This window comes from Fukomys damarensis, unplaced genomic scaffold (assembly GCF_012274545.1).
Source record: "Fukomys damarensis isolate Sample0158 unplaced genomic scaffold, DMR_v1.0_HiC HiC_scaffold_20, whole genome shotgun sequence".
Lineage (NCBI taxonomy): Eukaryota > Metazoa > Chordata > Mammalia > Rodentia > Bathyergidae > Fukomys > Fukomys damarensis.
This window is the reverse complement of record NW_022900932.1, coordinates 21,765,148-21,787,776: the sequence shown is the minus strand read 5'-3', so window position 1 is coordinate 21,787,776 and position 22,629 is coordinate 21,765,148. Positions and strand designations below refer to the sequence as shown.

General features: G+C 40.5%; 2 protein-coding genes across 14 annotated transcripts in view; one reads left to right on the top strand and one right to left on the bottom strand.

Moving 5' to 3' along the window:
- Window positions 1-7,717, top strand: part of Hnrnph3 (heterogeneous nuclear ribonucleoprotein H3) — a 12,985-nt gene extending 5,268 nt beyond the window's left edge. For 5 of the 10 annotated variants that reach the window (XM_010605654.3, XM_010605715.3, XM_010605723.3 and 2 more), the window contains 8 exons: window positions 1,110-1,244; window positions 1,764-1,902; window positions 2,421-2,605; window positions 3,015-3,101; window positions 3,293-3,408; window positions 5,227-5,362; window positions 5,886-5,981; window positions 6,066-7,717. In XM_010605654.3, coding sequence (XP_010603956.1) covers window positions 1,133-1,244; window positions 1,764-1,902; window positions 2,421-2,605; window positions 3,015-3,101; window positions 3,293-3,408; window positions 5,227-5,362; window positions 5,886-5,981; window positions 6,066-6,358 — 1,164 coding nt within the window. In that variant the 5' untranslated portion in view covers window positions 1,110-1,132 and the 3' untranslated portion in view covers window positions 6,359-7,717. Of the gene's footprint in view, window positions 1-550; window positions 642-1,109; window positions 1,245-1,763; window positions 1,903-2,420; window positions 2,606-3,014; window positions 3,102-3,292; window positions 3,409-5,226; window positions 5,363-5,885; window positions 5,982-6,065 lie in introns of those variants that run through there. The other 5 variants (XM_010605689.3, XM_010605708.3, XM_010605699.3 and 2 more) reach the window with 5 other exon arrangements.
- Window positions 7,718-8,795: 1,078 nt separating this feature from the next.
- Window positions 8,796-22,629, bottom strand: part of Rufy2 (RUN and FYVE domain containing 2) — a 29,519-nt gene continuing 15,685 nt past the window's right edge. For 2 of the 4 annotated variants that reach the window (XM_019204891.2, XM_010605787.3), the window contains exons 12-18: window positions 22,206-22,303; window positions 19,782-19,901; window positions 17,261-17,390; window positions 15,278-15,372; window positions 12,176-12,224; window positions 10,677-10,754; window positions 8,796-10,594 (exon numbers count right to left, since the gene is read on the bottom strand). In XM_019204891.2, the coding sequence (XP_019060436.1) occupies window positions 10,451-10,594; window positions 10,677-10,754; window positions 12,176-12,224; window positions 15,278-15,372; window positions 17,261-17,390; window positions 19,782-19,901; window positions 22,206-22,303 (714 nt within the window). In that variant the 3' untranslated portion in view covers window positions 8,796-10,450. Of the gene's footprint in view, window positions 10,595-10,676; window positions 10,755-12,175; window positions 12,225-15,277; window positions 15,373-17,260; window positions 17,391-19,781; window positions 19,945-19,967; window positions 21,483-22,205; window positions 22,304-22,629 lie in introns of those variants that run through there. The other 2 variants (XM_019204892.2, XM_010605795.2) reach the window with 2 other exon arrangements.

Below are 22,629 nucleotides of genomic sequence, written 5' to 3'. Positions count from 1 at the left end.
TTTTTTTTTTTTTTTTTTTTTTAATACTATCTGAATGTGAATGTATCGCCTTTTGACTAAAAAGTTACAGCAGTGAGCAAACTGATTGTATACTGTTACCAGTGACTTCCAAATGAATAGCTTGAAAAATAGGCTTTACTGGGCCAGGGATTTAGCACAGTAGCACCACGCCTACTTGCAAGTGAAAGGTCCTGAGTTCAATCCCTGGTATTGGAGGGTTGGGGATACTTACTGTTCAAAGGCATTCACTTTTGAGTATCTTTTAACTTGTTTTTAAACTGAATCTGATTAACTCTGTCTCCAAAAAAACAAACAAAAAAAAAACTCTTGCTCTTGGTAAGTGAACTAGATTTACTTAAAATAGAAGTGGGTTTTTCCCCCAGTCAATTTGATGTGTTCAGAATTAATAGTGCATCTAAGAACTTAGCCTTTTGTAATGCCTTTCTTTCCAACATTCAGTACTCGTTTCATTTTTTTACTTAGGTTCTTTTTGTTTTGTTTTGTTTTGTTTTTTGATATGGTCTCACTATGTAGTTGAGACTGACCTGGAACTCAGGCTGGTCTGGAACTCACAGAAATCCTCCTGCCTCAGCCTCCCGAGTGCTGGGATTACAGCGCCTGGCCTAACTTAGGTTCTTAATGTGAGTGGACAGCTAACTGAACAACACACAGCTTCCTAACAGTTAAAGATTTTGAAACTTTGCCTGTTTTTAAGTGAATAAAAAGAAATCCTGAGAAGTGAGAGATGAGGGAAACACTAGAGATGGCCTTAAGATAACATAATCAAATTGTTTCAGGATTCAGGTAGTGGGATTATGCAAAAAATGTTTTTTTTAACTAACACAAAATACTTGGTACTGAGAAGTTGAGGATTTTTGTTTGGGGGGGAAGTTAGGTTTCACTAGTTTCCCTACTTCAAAATAGAAAGTTGGGGTACCATTTATTGTGACATGGCCACCAGAATTGTCTTAGGTCTTATTTTAGTAATTCTTAGGTCTTATGTTGTTAGTAATTCCTATTGTAACACTTCTGAGAGGTGTTTTCTTTGGTACCTCTTGACAAGGGTGTATTTTGATTGACTGCTTTATGTGCTTGTTTATTTTTTATAGCATTTAAATCAAACGGTATTGAGATGGATTGGGTTATGAAACATAATGGTCCAAATGACGCTAGTGATGGGACAGTACGACTTCGTGGATTGCCATTTGGTTGCAGCAAAGAGGAAATAGTTCAGTTCTTTCAAGGTACCTCTAGTATTAGTCAAAGTTTAGTAGTATTTTAATTTTGTATTTTTATTATTTACTCAGTTCAATTTGTAAAACTCAATTTAATTTTGAAGCTTAAATTTGTGTTAATCTTGGGTATGTATTAAAAATATGAAATGTGCTCCAGTTAATATTGGATACAGAATGTAAAATATGTAAAACCTAATTGATATGTAGTACAGTTAATTGAGAATAGTGTGATAAAATGAACCATGAATTAGTATATGGAGCATATATTTGACTTAAAGCTTTTTTTTTCATGTAATATAGGTGGGCTTTTAGAAAAGTGTAATTTAAAGACACTGGTTGCAAAAAAAATTATTTAATCCAATAATATTTGAGAAATATTCCATTTGTATTATGGGGTGATGGGAAACTAAGCTTTTTTTGTTTTGTTTTGTTTTGTTTAGACATGTTTTTAAATATATGATTCAGATGGGAATGTTTCAGCCTTTAACACTGTTCCCCTTGATGGGGTTATTTGTCCTTGGGTTAAAGGGTTGGAAATCGTGCCAAATGGGATAACATTGACGATGGACTACCAGGGGCGAAGCACAGGGGAGGCCTTCGTGCAGTTTGCTTCAAAGGAGATAGCAGAAAATGCTCTGGGGAAACACAAGGAAAGAATAGGGCACAGGTGGGGATGGAGAGTTGGGGATGGTGTTAAACTTTTTATTTTGGGGGTTGTGGGTCACTATTGCTTAAATGGGGGGGTAACCATAACATTTTTCTGGGGTAGTTTAAAAGAATTGATAATTACCTAAATTTAACTTGGAAACTACAGATTTGGGTGGGGAATTGATGCTAATAGTTTGTTTAAATTAAAAGTAGATTGTTTCCATTTCTCTGTAGGCTGTTGTTGATAAATGCTTTTGTATCATACATATTTTCCTGAAACATCTATCATGTGCTAAAGGAAACAAATTAAAAATATATTTGTATTTTATGAATTGTTTTCAAATGACTCATTTGCCTATGTAAAACTTAATTATTTAAGCTTGTAGGTGTAAAAAATGTTACGTTATGGTATGTTTAGGTATTTTAAATTGGGTTATGTACTAGGTGTAGAAAGACTTGCTGCATTTTGCCCAATATCTAAATAACACTAATAATACATTTATGCTGAAACTTGTACCTTAAAACATTTTTAAATAGGTATATTGAGATCTTCAGAAGTAGCAGGAGTGAAATCAAAGGATTTTATGATCCACCAAGAAGATTGCTGGGACAACGGCCGGGACCATATGATAGACCAATAGGAGGAAGAGGGGGTTATTATGGAGCTGGGCGTGGAAGTATGTATGACAGAATGCGCCGAGGAGGTGATGGATATGATGGTGGTATGTGTATCTAATGAACAAAGGTTCTGTTGTCATTTTCTTAATATTCCTGACATTTTTGTCAAGAAATATAGAAATGGCAGTAATTTCAGTACCTGTAGGTTTTAAAACCTGTTCATGAAAATACGGATTCCCATGGCCTTCTGTGGGACTTGATTGATGCACATATTGGCACCTAGAAAACTTGCACAGAAGTGAAAATTAAATTGGCATAGGCATGAAATTCAGTTTACTTGTTATGTCTGAGTTTATCCTTTTGAGGTTTTTTTTTATTTCAATTAAATGTTAACTTTAATACACAGTAAGTTGGGTTGCAAACTCAAAATGTTGAAATAACAGAAAGTGTGTTTTTGTAAACAAAATTTCATCTCTTGGAATATGGTATTTATGTATTTCTCAAATTGCACAGGTTATGGAGGTTTTGATGACTATGGTGGCTATAATAACTACGGCTACGGAAATGATGGCTTTGATGACAGAATGAGAGATGGGAGAGGTAAAATCAAGTTTCATTCTGAAGTAAATTGTAATTGTTATTATTTGCTTTACTTTTAGTGACAATATAGGTGACTCATAAAAACTGACAATCATTTCAGTGCATTCCTTTAAAGAGCTTTCTATCTTGTAATATATGTATTGTTTTTATATATCAGTGGTTTATAATACTGGTGAACTTTTATTTTTTAGGTATGGGAGGACATGGCTATGGTGGCGCTGGTGATGCGAGTTCAGGTTTTCACGGTGGTCACTTCGTACATATGAGAGGGTTGCCTTTTCGAGCAACTGAAAATGACATTGCTAATGTGAGTAATTTAGTAATAGTGTTTTTATATTTGCTATCAGTTTTAAAGGATTAATGTCATCCCATTCTTTATAATTTAACATCAGTCCAGGTTGAGGGTGAAGCTCATTGTTAGACCACTTCCCTGGTGTGCACAAAGTCCTCTGTTCTGTCCCCAGCACTGGGGAGAAAAGACCACAGATGTAAACATATGTTTGCCCTGTCTTTAGTAGTTGGTACGTTTGTGTTCATTTTATGCTTACAATAGGATATAAGTGGGTAAAAAGCTGTTTTTATAAGTCAAGGATAGAGGTGCACAGTATGGTTGTGCAAGCCTGTAGTTTCAGCTGTTTTGGAGCCTGAGGTAGGAGGATTGAAATTTTGGGGTCCTGTTTCCAAAAGACCAGGGATGAACTCGCTCTCCTCTAAGCTGGATCCCCAATACCATTGTGTGGGACAGGAAATAATGTAATCAAGAGACTGAGCATAGAGTGGTTGTGGCTGCAAGATTTCAAATTTTCAGAGTTATGTAACATATTTCATCTGTTTAGCTTTCCAGGCTAGGTAGGTAGCCACTGCTGCTTTAAATGAAAACAGTAGATTTCAAGTTGATTGGTGGGGGGATGACTAGACTTACACCCATGGATCAAAGGTAGTCACACACACGTACCCCCATGCTTTTACCCACTGAGTAATTGAGATCTGGTGGTTTGTAAAGCCAAAAATAGCATCTGGTTACTAAAGCAAAAGTTTATTCATGATTAGGCATGTGTAATATGTGTAGCCCTGGGCTTCTAGTATTATGGCCCAAGACAGTTCCTGCTCACTCAGCCCAGGCAAACCAAAAGATTGGCAGTTCTGTGGATTGAATCCAGGGCCTTCACACTGAGCTACTACCCCACACTCCATTCATTTCATTTGGCAGGATCTTGCTAATTCTCCCGGCTGAGCTGAAACTTAAGATCCTCCTGCCTCCGAGCCACATATCCCCCACCCCACCCCATGCTAGGATTACAAATGTGTGCGTGACTTCCCTCAGCTGAAAATACCTGTCTTTTTAATTGGCTGTACTGGGGTCAAACCCAGCGTCTCATACATGCTAGATAGGTAATCTTTCTACCACTGAGACACATTGCAAGCCCTTGAATTTTTTTTTTAATTCCTTTTTTGTTTTTAATATATATATATATACATATAGTAATGGATACTTGAATCCCCTGGACTGTACTTCATGCTAGGCACGTATTTCACCACTGAGTTCATCTCTATTTAACACAAGGTTTCTGGACTGCTTAGGCTGGCCTCAAGCCTGCAAAACTCCTGCCTCTGCCTCCCAAATAGCTGGCATTCCAAGCATCCACCACCATGTTCTGCCTAAAATACCTCCAGCATCCAGTAAGTAGGACATATGTACATACGTATTTACTTATGAGACAGGGTCTCACTGTAGTGCAGGCTGGCCTAGAACTTGTACAGATCCTCCTACCTCAGCCTTACCAAGTGCTAGGATTACAGGCATGCACCACCATGCCTGGCCTTAAAATTTACCCTTATGGTCGGATATGAGGCTTTTAATCTGTGTAGGGTCGATTTGGTTTTTAGGTTTAATAGTCATTCGCTGAAATTTCTGTTACAATTAACTTAGCAACCTAGAGCAGTGGAAGAGTTTGTTTTTGGTATTGGGGATTAAACTTGGGACCTTGTGCTTTTGAGGCAGGTGGTGGAACCACTGAGCTAAATCCCCACCCCTGGAAGAGTTTATTTTAATAGATGAAGAAAAATCAAGGTGTGTCACAATTTTAGTAACTGGAAGAAAAATAACAATTTGTTTACTTTTTAGTTCTTTTCACCACTAAATCCAATAAGAGTTCATATTGATATTGGAGCAGATGGAAGAGCAACAGGAGAAGCAGATGTAGAGTTTGTGACACATGAAGATGCAGTAGCTGCCATGTCTAAAGATAAAAATAACATGCGTAAGTGGTATCTTTGGTGTGCCTTTTAGGTGGGGGGCAGTACCCGGGATTGAACATAGCCTTGGTGCTGAGCTTCAGTCCCAGCCCTTTTGGGGGCGGGGGGCTAACCAGGGATCGAACTTGCAACCTTGTGCTTATGACACAGGCCCAGTGCCTTGTTTTCTTTTTGAGGAAGGATCTCAGTTGCCCAGGCCACGCTCAAATTTGTGACCTTGCCATAAGCCCAGTGTTGAGGTTATAGGCAGAGGCCACAACACGTGGCTTGGTGTTAATCTGTGTAGGGTCGATTTGGTTTTTAGGTTTAATAGTCATTCGCTGCATGTGAGCTCACCTATGGAGTAAATTGCTGATTTGTTTAAATATAAGAAGTCCTAGGATACACAGGTTTCTGAAATCATTTGACTTCTATGTAGACTTTGTCTTCCTTAGGTTTTTTTCATACCTCAAATGTTAGGTGTACTTGCAGTTTATTATTAGATTTTATTGATAAATTTGACCCATGCTTTACTCTTAACTTTTAAAGAACATCGATACATTGAACTCTTCTTAAATTCCACTCCCGGAGGTGGCTCTGGAATGGGAGGTTCTGGCATGGGAGGCTACGGCAGAGATGGAATGGGTATGTACAGTTTTTAAAATAAGCAGCCTTAGCTACTTGGCAGTTAGTTTCAAATGCTTCCCCCCCCCCTTTTTTCTTGTAAAGATAATCAGGGAGGATATGGATCTGTTGGAAGGATGGGAATGGGGAACAATTACAGCGGAGGATATGGTACTCCTGATGGCTTGGGTGGCTATGGTAAGTATCTCTGGTATGTATTAACCCAGCCCCCACATGCAGTACCCATAATTTTGAGTGCAGACATTATTTTGAGTATTTTGTGTATGGGTGTCTCCTGTTCAGCAACTCCTGTCTCTTCAGGCCGTGGTGGTGGAGGGAGTGGCGGCTACTATGGGCAAGGTGGCATGAGTGGAGGCGGATGGCGTGGGATGTACTGAACGTGACACCAACACAGAAGTCCTAACAGCAGCATCTGGTCTACTAGACTTTCTTACAGATTTGATTTCTTTTGTATTTTAAGAACTTTATAATGACTGAAGGAATGTGTTTTCAAATATTATTTGGTAAAGCAACAGATTGTGATGGGAAAATCTGTTTTCTGTAGGTTTTATTTGTTGCATACTTTGACTTAAAAATAAATTTTTATATTCGAACCACTGATGTTGATACTTTTTATATATACTAGTTACTCTTAAGATGTGCTGCCTTCATAAGATTTGGGTTGATGTATTTTACTGTTAGCTGTACAAACAGTGTAGCGTAATATTAGGAGGGTAATGGTTCACTTCTACATAACTGCAAGTCTTAATAAGCAGACATCTGAACTAGAGCTTGAATAACTGGGTGTGACTTTTTTTCTTTACTTTCTTCTGGTCAGCACTGTAATTATAAAGCCTAAAGATGAGTTTAGGTGGCTTCAGGAGTATAAATTCCGCTAATTCTATATTCTTTTTCAGATGTCATTATCAGGCGCAGTTCTGAAATGTTGATGGAGTAAGAGTTACCTGGATTTCTGAATGTTCATAATTGTGTTACCTAGGGAAGGGAGTGTTGAAAGTTTAAATGCTAGCCCTAGATTTTAGAATAAAATCCCCTCAGCACTTGGCCGAAGTACCAAAAATGTTTCCCAAAAGTGAGAGTTGTAAGTTATTTCAAGATGTCTTAGAGTAGGTTAAGTTTCTCAATGACGTGAGAATTGAGGTATTCACTGTGGAGTATAATTCTCACAGATGTACTTTCAGTTTCTTGCCCAGTCGAGTATATGGTTTTAAAATATCTGTATAAGTGACTACATCAAAACAATGTAAGACACAAATCTGTGTTACATAAAAATCCTGCAGTTGGATTTTGCATCTGGTACCAGCTTGACGTTTTAGTTAAAAATACCATATGTAGCAAGGAAAAGGTGCTTTTTAATTTTACAACTTGGATCAGTATGGCTTTTCTTTTCCAAATTGGCTAATGGATCAAAATGAAACCTGTCAATGTGAAATCATTTATTGAACTTACTTGTTTTGCTAGAAATGTTATGTAATAAATGTCAATGTGGGAGATAATGGTATGGCGTCTGTCCTAGAATGCTTCGTGTTGGTTACTGATGATAAACTGGATTTGCAGAAAGTCCTAAACATACCCAAATTAAAGAACATTTAGATAAAGGTTACCAAGTTTCTGTTATTAGAAAGTTGTATAGCCCATGAATCTGGCACTTGCTGGCTCTCGGCAGGGTTCTTCTTGGCGGAGGGGCTTTGAATGCTCTACTACTTAGCCACACCCCAGCCCAGTTTTTTTGTTAGCCGCACCCTCTTTGGAGATCCAGCTCGATCTGGTGCTTGTGAGGCAGGTGTGACAAGTTTGATGTGCTTTTATTTTCCCATAGTAATGTCTTAAGAATCTTCAGGCAAAGTATAAGATGTTAGAGACTAATTTTTTTAATTTTTATTTGATTTATAAAATTCACATCTTTAAAACATTACAAGATAAAGGAATTTGTAATTCATTGGCACCATGACCCTGTCATTGTAGTAGTTCTGGCTAGATAAGGGGGATGGAATATGCATTTATCATTTAAAGTAAAAGTAGTGTTCGGTCCATAACCACAAAGTAAGAGTTATGAAAAGTTTTTTTTTGTGTGTCTATTTTTTCCTTTTGTGGCCCTAGAGATTGAACTTATGCACTCACACTGAACTATATCCACAACCTTTTGTTTTGTTTTTGAGACAGGGTCACAAAGTTGCCCAGGTTGGGCTTGAACTTGTGATCTTCCTGCCTCACCCTCCCAGAGTGCTGGAATTACAGGCATGTGCCTACATTCCTGGCTATAAAATATTTTTAAACAGAAAAATCTATATTAGTATCAATGGCCCTTAAGCCGGAAAAGCCGACTCAAGAAAAAAACGCAGGCTGGCACACCTGTAGTCCCTAGCACTCTCAGAGGCCAAGGCAGAAGGATCACACAGGCCCACCCTGGGCAACTTAGGGACTTAGCGAGACCCTGTCTTTAAAAAATTATTTTATAGGGCCGGGGATTTAGCTCAGCAGTTCAGTGGCCTGCCTCGCAAGCGCAAGGACCCGAGTTCAATCCCTGGTACCAAAAACGCAGGCTGGCACACCTGTAGTCCCTAGCACTCTCAGAGGCCAAGGCAGAAGGATCACACAGGCCCACCCTGGGCAACTTAGGGACTTAGCGAGACCCTGTCTTTAAAAAATTATTTTATAGGGCCGGGGATTTAGCTCAGCAGTTCAGTGGCCTGCCTCGCAAGCGCAAGGACCCGAGTTCAATCCCTGGTACCACAAATTTTAAAATTTGAAATACATAACATCTATTTGAAAATTTCATTTACACAGACTTGTTTTCAAGGATCATAAAAATGTTAATCTATTGCATTGATACAAAAGGGTTCAAGAATATAATTATCTCTTGACATCTGTCAGTTTTCAAGAAAGAACATCTAAAAATCGAAATCAGATATACCTCATGGTGACCTTAAAAACTGACTGAAAATGTATGGGTTCTGGAAAAAATAGATTTTCAAAATAGTGACTTAATACTTTGGCAATTAATTTTAAATCTAGTGTATATACTCGGGAAAAGGTCCTGCAGAATAGTTAAAGGGCAGGGACACATCTATTACTGAATATAACACTGAGAAACATATAATTTCTCTAGTATATTTTTTAGAAGATTCACAAAGGGCATGGCTAAAAAACACGAATGGTGGTAATGTTTGAGTAATGATACAAGGTAACAGTGACTACAGATTGAATTCTAGTGCTGCCAGCAAAATACGGGTCAGTGTTCACTGAATCAATCTTTGAAATAAGCACATCTACCCAAGACCCTGATGTGGAGGTGCTTGGCAGATGAACTCCTGTGGATGTGGGACATGGATTGCAGCGGCAGGTCATCTCAGTAATGCTTTCTAGCAATGCAACAAACATCTGTCAGCTGCCATCCTATCATGCCAAAGGAAATATTTTGGTTTTTCCCTTGTTTTAAATGCTTAAGAGCATCTATCCCCATTCCACCCTAGTACCAGGGATTGAACCCAGGGCCATTACACTAAGCTCTATCCTTACTCCTTTTGTTTTTATTATTTTACTATTTTTGTTATTGTTAGGATCTCACTTGTGTTGCAGAGGTTCTGCTCAAATTTGTGATCACTCAAGAGTGCTGCAATTATGTGTGTGCCAGGGAATAGGTGTTTACCAGGAAGTATGAACCTGTCATTCCCTGCTGTCAAGCCTCCACGGGTTTATGTAATATCTGAATTAAGAGTCTGACCCCTTGTTAAAAATCAACATCTGGGAGGGCGGGGGATTTAGCTCAGTTTTGTTGCGCTGCCTGCCTCACAAGTGCAAGGTCCAGAGTTTGATTCCTGGTACCAAAAAAAATTGGCCAAGGATTTGCCTCATTGATTCTGCTGGCCTGCCTCACAAACACAAGGGCCCAAGTTCAATCCCTGGTACCAAGAAAAAAAAAGGGGTATTAACATGCACAGTAGTAACGGATTGTAGAAAGGGCCAAAGGGAATTAGCCTTTTCTATTGCAAAAGAGAAAAAAGCAAATAAACTTGAATCTTACAGAATAACAAAACAAATTATGTTAATACTTGTAAAAAGTGTGCATTTCCAGTCTTTGATAGTTGCAAAGCTTTAAAGTGCAGTAGGAGAATGTCCGGCATCACCAAATGCCAACTGGAAGGAATGAACAATCTGCAGCCTTACTGTAAGACAGCCTCAGCAACATAAGGCAAGAGTGTGCGGGGTACGCTTAGGGCCCTGGGGTGCTTAGGGTTACAGTTATTCACGTGGTAATTACACTAAGTCATCTCAACATGCTGTGGGGGACTCCAGGTAGCCGGAGAGTTAGTAACAAGTCATCCCATTGCCCGGTGCTGTGAGTTTAGAGGTGTGTTAAAGTGACACTTCAGCTGCTGAACAAGGGCTGTCTGGAAGGCAAGTCCAAGTGGTCCGTCACACAACCGCAATGGGTTGCAGGAGCTCTGGAGGCCAAGAGCCAGCTCTACTCAGGGCAGACTGGACGAGCAGCTCTGAATAAGCAGCGCATGGCAAGAGTCACAGACCCGTACCGGCTTTGGTGAGGAAGGCAAAGGCAGTTCGTTGTCAGAGCAGGCATTACAGAAGATTTCCCCACAGTTCCTACAGTGGTGCTATTATATGAAAAAGTGAGAGAACAACTTACTAAGTTAGAACATTGTGTACTAAAAGCTTTCTATTCCCTGCCTCCTTTACCTTTCTCTTAGAGAGTGAGAATTCCTTTTCACAAAGCTTACAGTGTGTTGCTTCTTTATCTTTCAGCCAAACGAGTCCCTGTAGAAGGAAGAAAAAGTAGGCGTTAATGATCAAAATGGTAACACTAAAACTCACACTTGAGGCCAGGCATCACAGTACACACCTGTAATCCCAGCGCTTGGGAGGCTGAGGAAGCAGGATTGTCATTAAGTTTGAGGCCAGCCAGCCTGAACTATATATAGTGAGAATGTCTCAAAATTTATTTTGCCCAAGAACATTTTACAGCTATAGATTGTGAAGAATCAAAAATAAGAGGCTAGGGATGATGGTGCATACCTGGAATTCCACCAGTCCAGGAGGCTGAGGCAGGAGGAATGTAAATATGAGACCCTGTCTTAAAGGGGAGTGGGAGATAGGATGTATTTCAGTGAAAAGGCACTGGGTTCAATTCCCTAGCACTGCAGGGGAGAAAAGACACTGAAGAGAAGCAAGAGACCAATGTGAAAGTGAACAAAACTCTTATCTACCTTGGGAAGACAAAACTGATGATTCAAAAGTAATATAAGTGCAAGGCATGGTGGTTCATGCCTGTAATCTCAGCCCTTGGGAGAATGAAGCAGGAGGATCACCATGGAGTTCGAGGCCAGATTGGACTTAACAGACCCTGTCTCAAAAAACCAAAGCTAAAAATGAGCAGGTTATTTATAAATAAATCCTAGAAGGTCAAAATAAAGTAGCTCTCGGGGCAGCTGGATCTAGGGTGAGGGACAAGGGACTGAAGGCTTAATTTTTATTGTCTTTTTAGGACTCTTTAAGATTGTTTTCATGGAACATCTTGATGAAAAGAACTGGTAGTTTGGGGTAGGAAATGTCACTGAAGCGCTCACTGTGCACTCCACTTTCTCCTATATCAGAAGGGATTTGTGCAAGCAGATGCCTGACAACAGTGTGCTGATGAGTGGTACCAGCCACGTCCACACAGATTAACATCCTCCATGTCCAAAGCGACCCTAGAGACTCCTAAGATAGCTTAGGAAGAGGAAACTCAAAACTCCCAGACCTGCTGAAAGTCACGAACTGCAAACCATTTTAATAAACTGACATAGGAACTGAAAGATTAAGTTCAGAGCACTTTTAACTCTCACGTCACACTGTAGGGCAGTGGTGGCGAACCTATGGTATGTGTGCCACTGGGCTTTGTATCATTGAAAGCCCTAAAATGCTCGCCATCAGGGATGTAAGGAAGTGGACTGACATTCTGTCTAAGGTCAGCCTCCATCAGGAAGACTCGCAGTGAAAGCGACATCCGCAGTAAAGGAAGGGCCAGGCCCCCATCCATCCATTGTCTAATTGCCACTTGCTGCACAGGGCTGTGAGCAGGTCCGGCCAGCACCTTCCTGAGCCACAGAACACCTTGGGTTACACACTGCTTGGCTTTGTGTTGGAGACGTTCACACAGATTTACATGTTCTTACTGGAGGAAAGCATTTACTACTTACCTGCAGGGCTTTGTTAGCTTCTTTTATATCTTCTATTTTAAGCTTGGATCTAAAAAGATTAGAAACAGGTCCACATTTTAGTACTGACTAGCAATTGATTAGCAAGGCACTGGCTTTGGGCAGGGTATACAACTAGCTGGGCATGGTGGCACACACCAGCCAGCCACGCTGGGGGCAAGGCAGATACAAGGTGTGGAGGAATAAACGCTGTGAGAGCACAATATGATGCTTTTTTCACCTTTTAAAAACAAGAGGTGACGTAAAGAAACAGCGAATATTTACATTTTGAAAAATTAAAAGATTTCTAAGAAGGATGGGATAATTGTGTTAGAAGTGAGGGAGTGTATCTGGAGTATAATTTTGAGAGGATTAATGGCATGTATCTATTACTGTAATATTTCTCCCCCCACCCACCCCATACCGGAGGACTGACCTCAGGACCTTTCGCTTATGAGGCAGGCTTGGCACCACTGAGCTACATCACCAGCCCCGGCCATAATACATTTTTAAATGTAAACATTCACAGCATTTTATGATGATCACCCCTCACTGATCAAATATTACAGCAATTTCAGTCAAAAACATTACGGTGTGGCTGGGCATGGTGGCACACACCTGAAATCCCAGCACTCAGGAGGCTGAGGCAGGAAGATTAACAAGACCTTGAGGCCAGTTTGGGCTATAAAACAGGATCCTATTTCAAAAAAAAAAACAAAAAACGCTCTAAGAATACTTCAGTAATAAGCCAGTAAGAGCAAATACTTTGTTAAAGTGTTTTTCTAATTAAAATTAACCACTTATACAAACTGCAGGCCTAAAATATCAAGGTGAGTAAGTTTCTGATCCAGTGCCTCAGTGTACAGAGCAACAGCTCACTTCCCGGCTGCACGGTCACCCACATCTCCTTGGGGGTTGTGGGACTATTTTACAGCGGGGGTAGGGGTGGCTTAACCCTTTGTCACATATCTAGGTGCTGGCAGGGAGTTACTTATTTCTGAATCATATTAACGAATACTATCAAACCTAGGATTACCTTCAAAGTACAGAGCACAAAGGTAAGTTTAACAACAACTCTGAAATTTTAATTTCCCCTTTTACAAATTTGACTCAAACCAGGCATGGTGGTACACACCTAGAATCTCAGCACCCATTCTACAGTATGCTCCCACCCCATTTAAAACAATAGCTAAATGACCTACAAAGCCAAACACCAGCTAGAAAGCAATGACTGGGTGGCACTTTGGAGGCTGAGGCAGGACTGTGAGTTGGAGGCAAGCTAAAATTAAGACCCTGTCTTAAAAGACCAACGAAAGCAATGATCCTCACTGGCAATCTAGTATGCACAAGGCCCTGGGTTCAGTCCCCAGCACAAAAATTGGCACAGCCTTGTCCCTCACCACCTCCAAGTTTTGGAAGAACTATTCTTGCTATTGTGTGGTGGGGAGAAATGTGTCCTTTGTGCTTTAGTGTGACGACAGGAATGAGGTGGCAGAGAGGCATGTTGGCATAACTTAATCACCTGCATGTGCTACCAGGGGACTGAACCCAGGGGCAGTGACCACTGAACTCCATCCCCAGCCCTTTTGATTGTTTATTTTGAAAGAGTCTTGCTAAGTTGCCAGCCTGGTGTCAAATTTGCAATCTTCCTCCCTCAGCCTCCCACCTGAACCTGTGCACCCAGCACTAATACATATGCTCAGGTTAGGTATGCAAGTCAGCATGTAAGAAAAGACCTCAGTCAAAGTAACCCCTGAAAATCCTTCCATAGCCCACACATTTGGTACAGGTTGTGTGGTACACTAACCTTACACCATAAACTGCTTGCAGATTTTTAAATTTGAGAAAAAAAAAAGAACCAGACTAAAGGAAGTACCAAGTCCAAAGGCAGCATCGTGACACTGAAATGACCATGCATTTAACAGAACTGCAACTCCAGTACGAAGCAGACAGCAGTGACATAACACTGGTCTCCTGTTCCATTTTAACGTTACAACACCAATCTATCAAGTTGAGACCACACACGGTCAGTCTGTCAGCACAGGGCCTGGCTCAGAGCCACTCAGGAAACAACGGCCAGCAGAGCGAGTGCATGGGAAATGACGTCCTAATGCTTATCACAGTCTGACCAATGTGCTCCATGAACGGCTGTCAGATGGCGTGAGGGGCTTATTTATCAGAGCCACAGGGTGAACTGTTCTTTGAAAACCTATAGAGATAACAACAGCTTTGTTCTTTTGACAGTGGACATCTCCTTTGATGGAAACCCTTCTGCCTTTGGGAACTGGCCTCATCCCTCTTATGCGAATCCTCCTGTCACCGTCTCCATTACAGCATGATCTCCATGGAGCTCAATCTCTACAAACGACACAGGCACCGCCATATAACTCATCAGATCTGTGCACATGGCTGGAATGCTCACACGCAAACCTCGCTCCAACACTGCAAACTGATATTTTGGCAGGAGGAAGCTCTTGTTTTTAATTTTGTGCCTTTTTGGTGGGGGGCTGGGACAGGGTCTTGCTGTGTAATCCAGGCTATCTTCTAATCTGCAGTGATCCTCCCCACTCAGCCTCCCTAGTACTGGGATTAAAGCATGTATCACCACACCTCGCTCTAATTTTGTACCTTTTTTTGTGCTAATTTTATAATATAAAACAAAGAATTTATAAAGGTGAATGGATTAATGGGCCACTGTAGTTTTTTATTTTTAGTTTTCTATATTAAAAGAAGTGAATTATTTGCAAATGTGTGAGTGGTACATTCAGTAAATTAACCCTCATAAGCTTACACCAAACACCTGGCCACACATCGGTTTTCTTGAGTCAAGGTCTTGCTGTGTAGTTCAGACTGGCCTTGTATTCACTATGTAGCCCTGGCTGGCCTCCAATTCACAGCAATCTTCCTGCCTCACCTCCTTAGTACTGAGATTACAGACATGCCCAACCACACCTGGCTTATTTTTTAGTCGTTAAATTTTTTGTTGTTTTTCTTTAATAGTTCCTATCTTTTTCTTCTATTTAAACTTTTCTACATAATTGGTTCAGCACATTCATTCCTTTATAAGAGTGAATGGCTACTTAATTAAAGAAAAAGGGAAATTACTCGCTAAGTTTGTTGCCAAGTTCTTGAAGAGCTTGTTCTTGTTCATGATATATTTTTTTCAACTGCTGATTTTCATCCTGGAGATTAAGGAACTCCTTCAAAACAATAAAAGAGAAAAAACAATTTAAAGGAAAGAAATCTATCACATTGTCTATATACCATTAATTAGGAACAAATCAATATCCTTGATCTTTTTTTATCGTTGTTTTGTTTTGTTTTGTTTTTTTTGAGACAGAGTCTCACTATGCAGTTGAGATTGACCTGAAACCCACTGTGTAGCCCAGGCTGGTCTCGAACTCACTGTGATCCTCCTGCCTCAGCCTCCCGAGTGCTGGGATTACAGGCATGCACCACCATGCCCAGCAGGAGGATCACAGTTTGAGACCAGCCTGGGCTACACAGTGGGTTTCAGGTCAGTCTCAACTGCATAGTGAGACCCTGTCTCAAAAAAAAAAGAAAAGAAAAAAACCAAAAATATAAATAAACAAATAAAGCTCAGCTTATTCACTTCATTTACTATGGTTCAATGAGTAATTTAAAGCTCTACCACCAAATTCTATGTGTATATTAAATATTCCAGGTATGTTCATAAGAAGTCTCACAAAGATTTCTCCAATAAAGGTACCAATGGTGTGTGTGTGCATGGCTTTGTGTGATGCAGGCCTGTAATTCTAACACCTAGGAGGCAGAGGCAGGGGACTGCTGTGAGCTCAGAACCAGCCTGAATTAACAAAACAACACAACATGGTGTGTGGGGGGGGGTTGTTTAATAGATTTGGTATTTAAATCCACAAAGATTTATTTAATTCAAAAGAATTTTCAGCCAGGCGTGGTGGTGCATGCCTGTAATCCCAGCACTTTTGAGGCTGAGGCAGGAGGATCACTGTGTGTTAGAGACCAGCCTGGGCTACATAGTGAGTTCCAGGTCAGTCTCAACTACATAATGAGACCCTGTCTCAAAAAACCAAAAAAAAAAAAAGAATTTTCTATTCACTGAGTTTTTGGGGTTTTTTGAGAGGTGTTTAACTGTACTTCAGGCTGGCCTTGAACTTGTGGCAATTCTGCCTCAGCCAGTCTCCCAAATACTGGGATTACAGGCCTGCGCCACTATGCCTGGCTTATCTTTGAGCTTTTTATAAGAAACACAACTAGGTACCCAAAGCCCTTTCCTACATGCTGTATGTTTTGGTGTTTACAAAGGGTTTCTCTATATAACCCAGGCCAGCCTCAAACTTGGGACACACTACCACACCCAACCTTTTTTTTTTTCCTACGTGCTGTATAAACTGTTTCCTGTTTTGTTTTGTTTTGTTTTTTGGTACTGGGGATCGAACTCAGGTCCCTGCACTTGTGAGGCAGGCGGTGGAACCACTAAGCTAAATCCCCAGCCCCTCAATTATTTTCTGTTTCCTTAATTTCCTTACTATATTCTACTCCTTCAGATGAGAATTATACAGTGGACACTCAGGTTAAGACTGGCCAGACATACAATGAACAATGTGGGTTACTATCAGAATTTTAGTTTTAACTTACAATGTTTTGAGTTACGATAGTCTCAGATACAGATTTAACCCTCGAAGAGTTCTGGAAGGAACATTACAACAGCTTTTCTTATGTGGGGTTAATTGAGAAATCCTGGGCCAGTGTCTCTCTGAGATCTGCCTGGAAGAAAGTGTGGCCTAAGATTACACAGGAGAGAGACCGTGAAGGCAACTGACCAACCTGAGTTATAACCAGCCCTCAAAAAGGAACTGAGTTCCTAATTCAAGGGTCCACTACATACTGTTTCCTTGTATGAATTTTTTTTTTTTTTTGGTACCAGAGATCGAACTCAGAACCTTTCAGTTGCAAGACAGGCAGCAGAACCACTGAGCTAAATCCCTGGCCCTACTGTTTCCTTGTATAAATGTAAGTTATATAAATTATCTTTTTAAGTAAATTAACATTTGTTAATATAACATCTCAAGTCTTCCCACTCTTAACTTTTTTAAGACTGACGATCTGTTCAGTCTCATTTTGGAGCTGAAATAAGGCGTCTTTCTCCTTTTGAAGGTCTTCCTGCAGCGTCTGCCTCCACTCCTTCTCAATCTTCAGGTCGGTTTCCAGCTGCACCCTGGAATGACAGCAACAGAGCTCGGTGCTGTCCCCTCCCGAGCATTTCTGCTGGCCTGCTCTGGCCTCACAATGCCTCCTACAGGTATTGCTTGCAGGAATATTTCTGGTGTACACGGTCAGTCCACAGACCCTTCAGAGAGCCCCGACTGGACAGTCACTTATGGTTTTCCTCCCTATCCCCAAGCACTGGGCCACAGCAAATGCCAGGGAAGGGCAGGCTTGTCTGTGAAAAGCAGCCCAATGGGACCAAGGGTAGAAATGCAGGGAACTGACTAAGGAGGTTCTGTGATGAGTGAATTTTTTTTTTTTTACACAAATAACTAATGATTATTCGTGATAAATGCAGCAGCTGCTAATTCAATTTAAGATCAGTAATAGCAAAATCAGTCCTGGTAAGGAGTGCTAACACGTGGATCACTATTCGAAGCTGACCGATTATAGGCCACATCTAAGGCCAGGAGACACTGAGGAAAAGTCTACACTGCCTGACGACGCCAGCTCTCAGGAAAGCACTGACGTCTCTCCAGCAATAGGGTCCAGCTGGCAAAATGAAACAAAGTCCTACCTTTTCTTTCTGGTTTGCATCAAGGTCTCATTATGTGTCCCAGGCTGGCCTCGAACTTGTAATCTTGCCTCTGGCCCCAAGGGCTTGGGTTATGGCTGCGCCCCTAGGCCCGGCTGAGGTCCTGCGTTTCAGACTGACCCCAACCCCACCAAATGTTTCCCTTATTATTGCTCATAAGTAGATGTAACAAAGCACATATTCTAATAATACTAGTTTCTAATAATTTATATTTTAATTGTAATATTAAATCTCATAATATTAAGCAGATCACAATCACAATACCATTTTAATATTTCTGTTCTTTGCGTTCTTATTGCTTTCTCATAGCTAGCCATTTCTATCCACAGCCACATATTTCCTAGTGGAAAATATTTAAGATTTTCTTTTATTGATTGCATTTCTAGGGATTGAACCCAGGACCTTTGCACTGAGCTACCCCCGCAGCTTTTCTTTCTCTTTAAGACAAAATCTCAGCTCAGTAAAGTGCCCAGGTTGGGCTTGCACTTGTAATCTTCATGATTCAACCTCCCAGGAAGCTCAGATTATAGGCATACAACATTGTGCTGGCTTACATTTTAGATTTTATAGTTCAAATCAAGTTAGGCATAGCAAATTCCTATTATACCAGGTACTTGGGAGGCCAAGGCAGAAGGATTGTATGTTTGCACCCAGCCTAGGCAATTTAATGAGACTTTGTCTCAAAATAAAGGGAGCCGGGATGTAGCTCAGTGATAAGTGTGTGCCTAGCAGGTATGAGGGCCTGGGTTCAATCCCCAGTACCTTCAAAAACAAATAATGAACAAAAAGAAACCCCACCACTTTTCTGTGTTCATGTGAATATATTTAATGGTTTTTATTACTTTTACTAAAAATGGAATAATACTTAACAACCTGACTGCAAACCTGTTTATTTATTTATGTATTTTTGGTACCAGGAGTCAAACTCAGGACCTTGCACTTGCCGGACAGGCACAGCACCACTGAGCTACATCCACAGCCAAACCTGTTCTTTTTAAACTCAGTATCATATACTGACATCCTTCCTAGTTGGTGCTACACAGATCATATAAAATACTAAAACTGTTCTCAGAAAACTGCATGTTCTGTGATGACATAAACTCCTTGTGGTAATAAAAGCACACACCAGCAATACCAGACGACTTTGGGAGGCTGAGGGCAACACAGTGAGACCCTGTCATAAAAGTTTATAAAGAGCTGGAGATGCAGCTTAGATGAAGGCCCTGAATTCAGTTCCCAGCACCACCAAAAAAAAAAAAAGCATCCCTTCTTATACATAATACCTAATGGCCAACAGCTTAATGTTAACAGAAGAAAAAATAAAGTTCTCCTAGGGAAGACAGCAAGAAGGAGCTGAAAGTGCTCTGTAAATAAATACCTGGAATACCTGGGTGTGGTGGTGCACTCCTGTAATCTCAGCACTCAGGAGGCTGAAGCAGGAGTATCACAAGTTTGAGGGCAGCCTGGGCTACAGAGTGAATTCAGGGCCAGGTTGAACTACAAAGGGAGACTCTGACTCATACCCCAACCCCTCAAAAAAAGAATAAAAACAAAAATAAACACAAAATATATCACAATTATATTTTCTGTGTGTGTGTGCATGTGCACATGCTTGGGTCACAACCCAGGGCCTCTTGCACACTGGGTAAGAGATCTACCACTGAGCTATATCCCCAGCTCAACCTTTTTTTATTTTTAAAGTGGAAGAACTAGCTGGCATCATCAGGTAAATAAAAACTTTGATATTCTACCATTATGTGCAAAAAGCGGGGGTGGGTCAGGTGGGTCCCCGAGAGTGGCACTCACAGCTGCCTCTCCTTCTGCGCGATGCGCTGCTGCAGGCTGGCCAACTTGCTGAGACACTCCTGCAGGTACTTCTCGTCCTCGCCTTCCGCTTCCGTTTGTGCCCTCTCTGCTTGCTGTAATCTGGTGTAATTCAAATCAACTTTGGGTAAAACTGAGGCTAGAACTAGGGTGTAAAAGGGTGAAGAAGACAAATAAAAGAAAAATGGGGAAATAGAAACATTTCTAAATGAAAACAAAGTTTGGGGGAAAACTCACAAACTCAAATGTGAAAGAGCCACACAATGTCTAGAAATTGTTTTGTGATTTTTTTTAACACAGTACACAATATGCTCGAAATACTATCTTCAAATGTGTTTATTTCTTGCTCACGATGAACAGTGCAAAGCAATACAGCCTTTACGATTATCTGGAGCAGCATGAACGAGCTCTAAAGTTTGACAAAACTGTGGAAAGCATAGCAGGCGTGTCTATGTGGCCAAGAGGCCCTCTGGTATTTGTTATGTTGATCTAGAAGCCAGGAGATCAGACTGCTGCAGCAGAGCAGAGGCCTACAATCACTCCAAACAACACAGTCCTTCCTACAGGACCATTACACAGTTACTAAGCTAGGCCAAAGCTTTGTATATGCACGTATGTGTATGTATACATGTATTTTTCAACATTCAAAAAGAATTTAGTACTATTCGGCATCATTTTCTAGAGGTTATTTTTCTCTCAACATTAAATATTAAAAATTAGCTAAAAAAATTTGATTTTCACTTTTTGTGTTTTTATTAGCAAACCACTGCTTGTCCCAGGGCTTAGCTCCTCTTTGCACCCCTCTTGACCATTAAGACTTCTGACATTTAACTTCAATATTTTATAAGAAAATATTCTCCAAGATCCAAGAGACATCAGATCCTTGGAGGGAACTGCAGGGGACACTTCTGTTCAACTAACCAAAAGCCCTATGTCTCCCCTCTACTTTAAATCAGACTTATGGGGCAGCCCTCAGGTATTGCAGCAGTATAAATGCTGCTTTCAAGGAAAGGAGATTAACGTTTAAGTGATCTCCAAGTTTAAATTGAAATTTAAATGTTAAGGCAGTGGGCCCACGCTCTTTTCTAAGGTCATGGAAAGTAAAATGGAAGAAGTGAGGTAGGCCCTGAAGCTGTGCTATCACAGAAGAGGGAGTGGGAACCAGGAGCTGAGGGCCTAAAGCACAAGACGATGGCTGGTCGGGGTCAGAAACTATTCTAAAACATTAAAAATAGCAGTGAGGGAATCCTTAGGCAGTGGGCTAGGGTAGGGTCAGGGGAGACATCTGTGGCAACACAAGTGAAACCCCAGAAGAACTTATTTTTAAACAATTTCTATATTTTCCATCAAAAAGTAGCTGAGCATTTGGAACCTGTCACTGCTGCCCTCAGCCCTGGGCACGAGGCGTGAGGAATGTGTTTGTGGAAACCCAAGTGCAAGGCTCCACCCGAGGCAGTATACTGCCCAGGTAGCCGACGAGAAAGCCTCCAAGGCCCTAGCGCGCCTATTCTATTCTGTCTGATATTCTAGCAGAACATGGGTTTCCCTTTAGTCTGCCTAGGCGCAAGTGGCTTTCAGAAAGAGATGTCCTTGACCAGCTTATACTGGTCCTGAGTGTCGCTGCCGGCACACTTCACCAATGACATTGCAATCACCCTAGTTTGAGTTAACAAATCGCTATCACTTCACGATGGAATGGACAGAAATCAAAGACAGAAAAAGGTAATAAAGATGTCCAAAATGTAAAAATGGGGATAAAGAAAACAAAAAAGAAAAAAGAAGAAAGAGGATGTCAATAAAAGAATATTCATGTCAATAAAGCATTAATAGTTATGTTTTTCATAGGTAGATTCAAAGAAAGCAATGGTAAGACATATGTCGACACCAACATGACAGGGCAATGGAATACATTACATTTTCCAACGATAAAAGTGAAAAATGCCAATATAAAACGATTGAGTTTAAACAAAACTATATCTTGGGTTGGGTTGGGTTCAGGGACTTGGCTCAGAGAAGGCAAACTAAACTGCTTGTTCAGGATGCTTGATTACAGATACAGAGATGGTGAGTGGCAAAGGATATGACGGTCAATACGCATGAAGCTAATCAGGGATAACCCCACCGTGTATGTTGTTCACTTAGGATTTTTCCAGGTTTTTGCTTGTGTATTTGTTTTGTTATAGATTGAACCACAGGAAATTGCTGATATTAGGCCTTTTAAAAATCTACAAAATAGTAACTACAAACAAATTAACCTAATATAAAGCAAATAAAATTCTGCACAGCTTAACCAAAAACACATCCTAATCTCTACTTCCTAATGGTTTCTGTGGCAGGTGTCAGAGTTGGATAAAGAAAAAGAGGGGAGAGGGGAACGAAAAGAAACTAGTATTGGAAATGCTGTACCTTTGTTCCAGCTGTTTCATGGCTGTAGTAATTTTACTCGTTTTTTCTTCTAGTCGGGCAATTATTTCATTTTTTTCTTTCAAGCCATCTTCAGAGCCCTAATTATAAAAATGTAAAAGCTATAGTGGTTCAGATTTTTAAACTTGAATGTTTATAAGTTTCACAGTGGGACTATTACTTTGAAATGATCAGAATTACTTTGTACGTTAAAATAACTATGATACACTTTGCTAGTCTTCATTCCATAAATAATAAAAGATTTCACTGTTTTTGGAAGACAAGATAAATTCATATAAAACATGTCATTTTAAAAAAATTAATTAAATGGGGGGAGGATTTAGCTCAGTGGTTCTGCAGCCTGCCTTGCAAGTGCAGGGTCCCGAGTTCAATCCCCAGTACCAAAAAAAAAAAAAAAAAAAAAAAA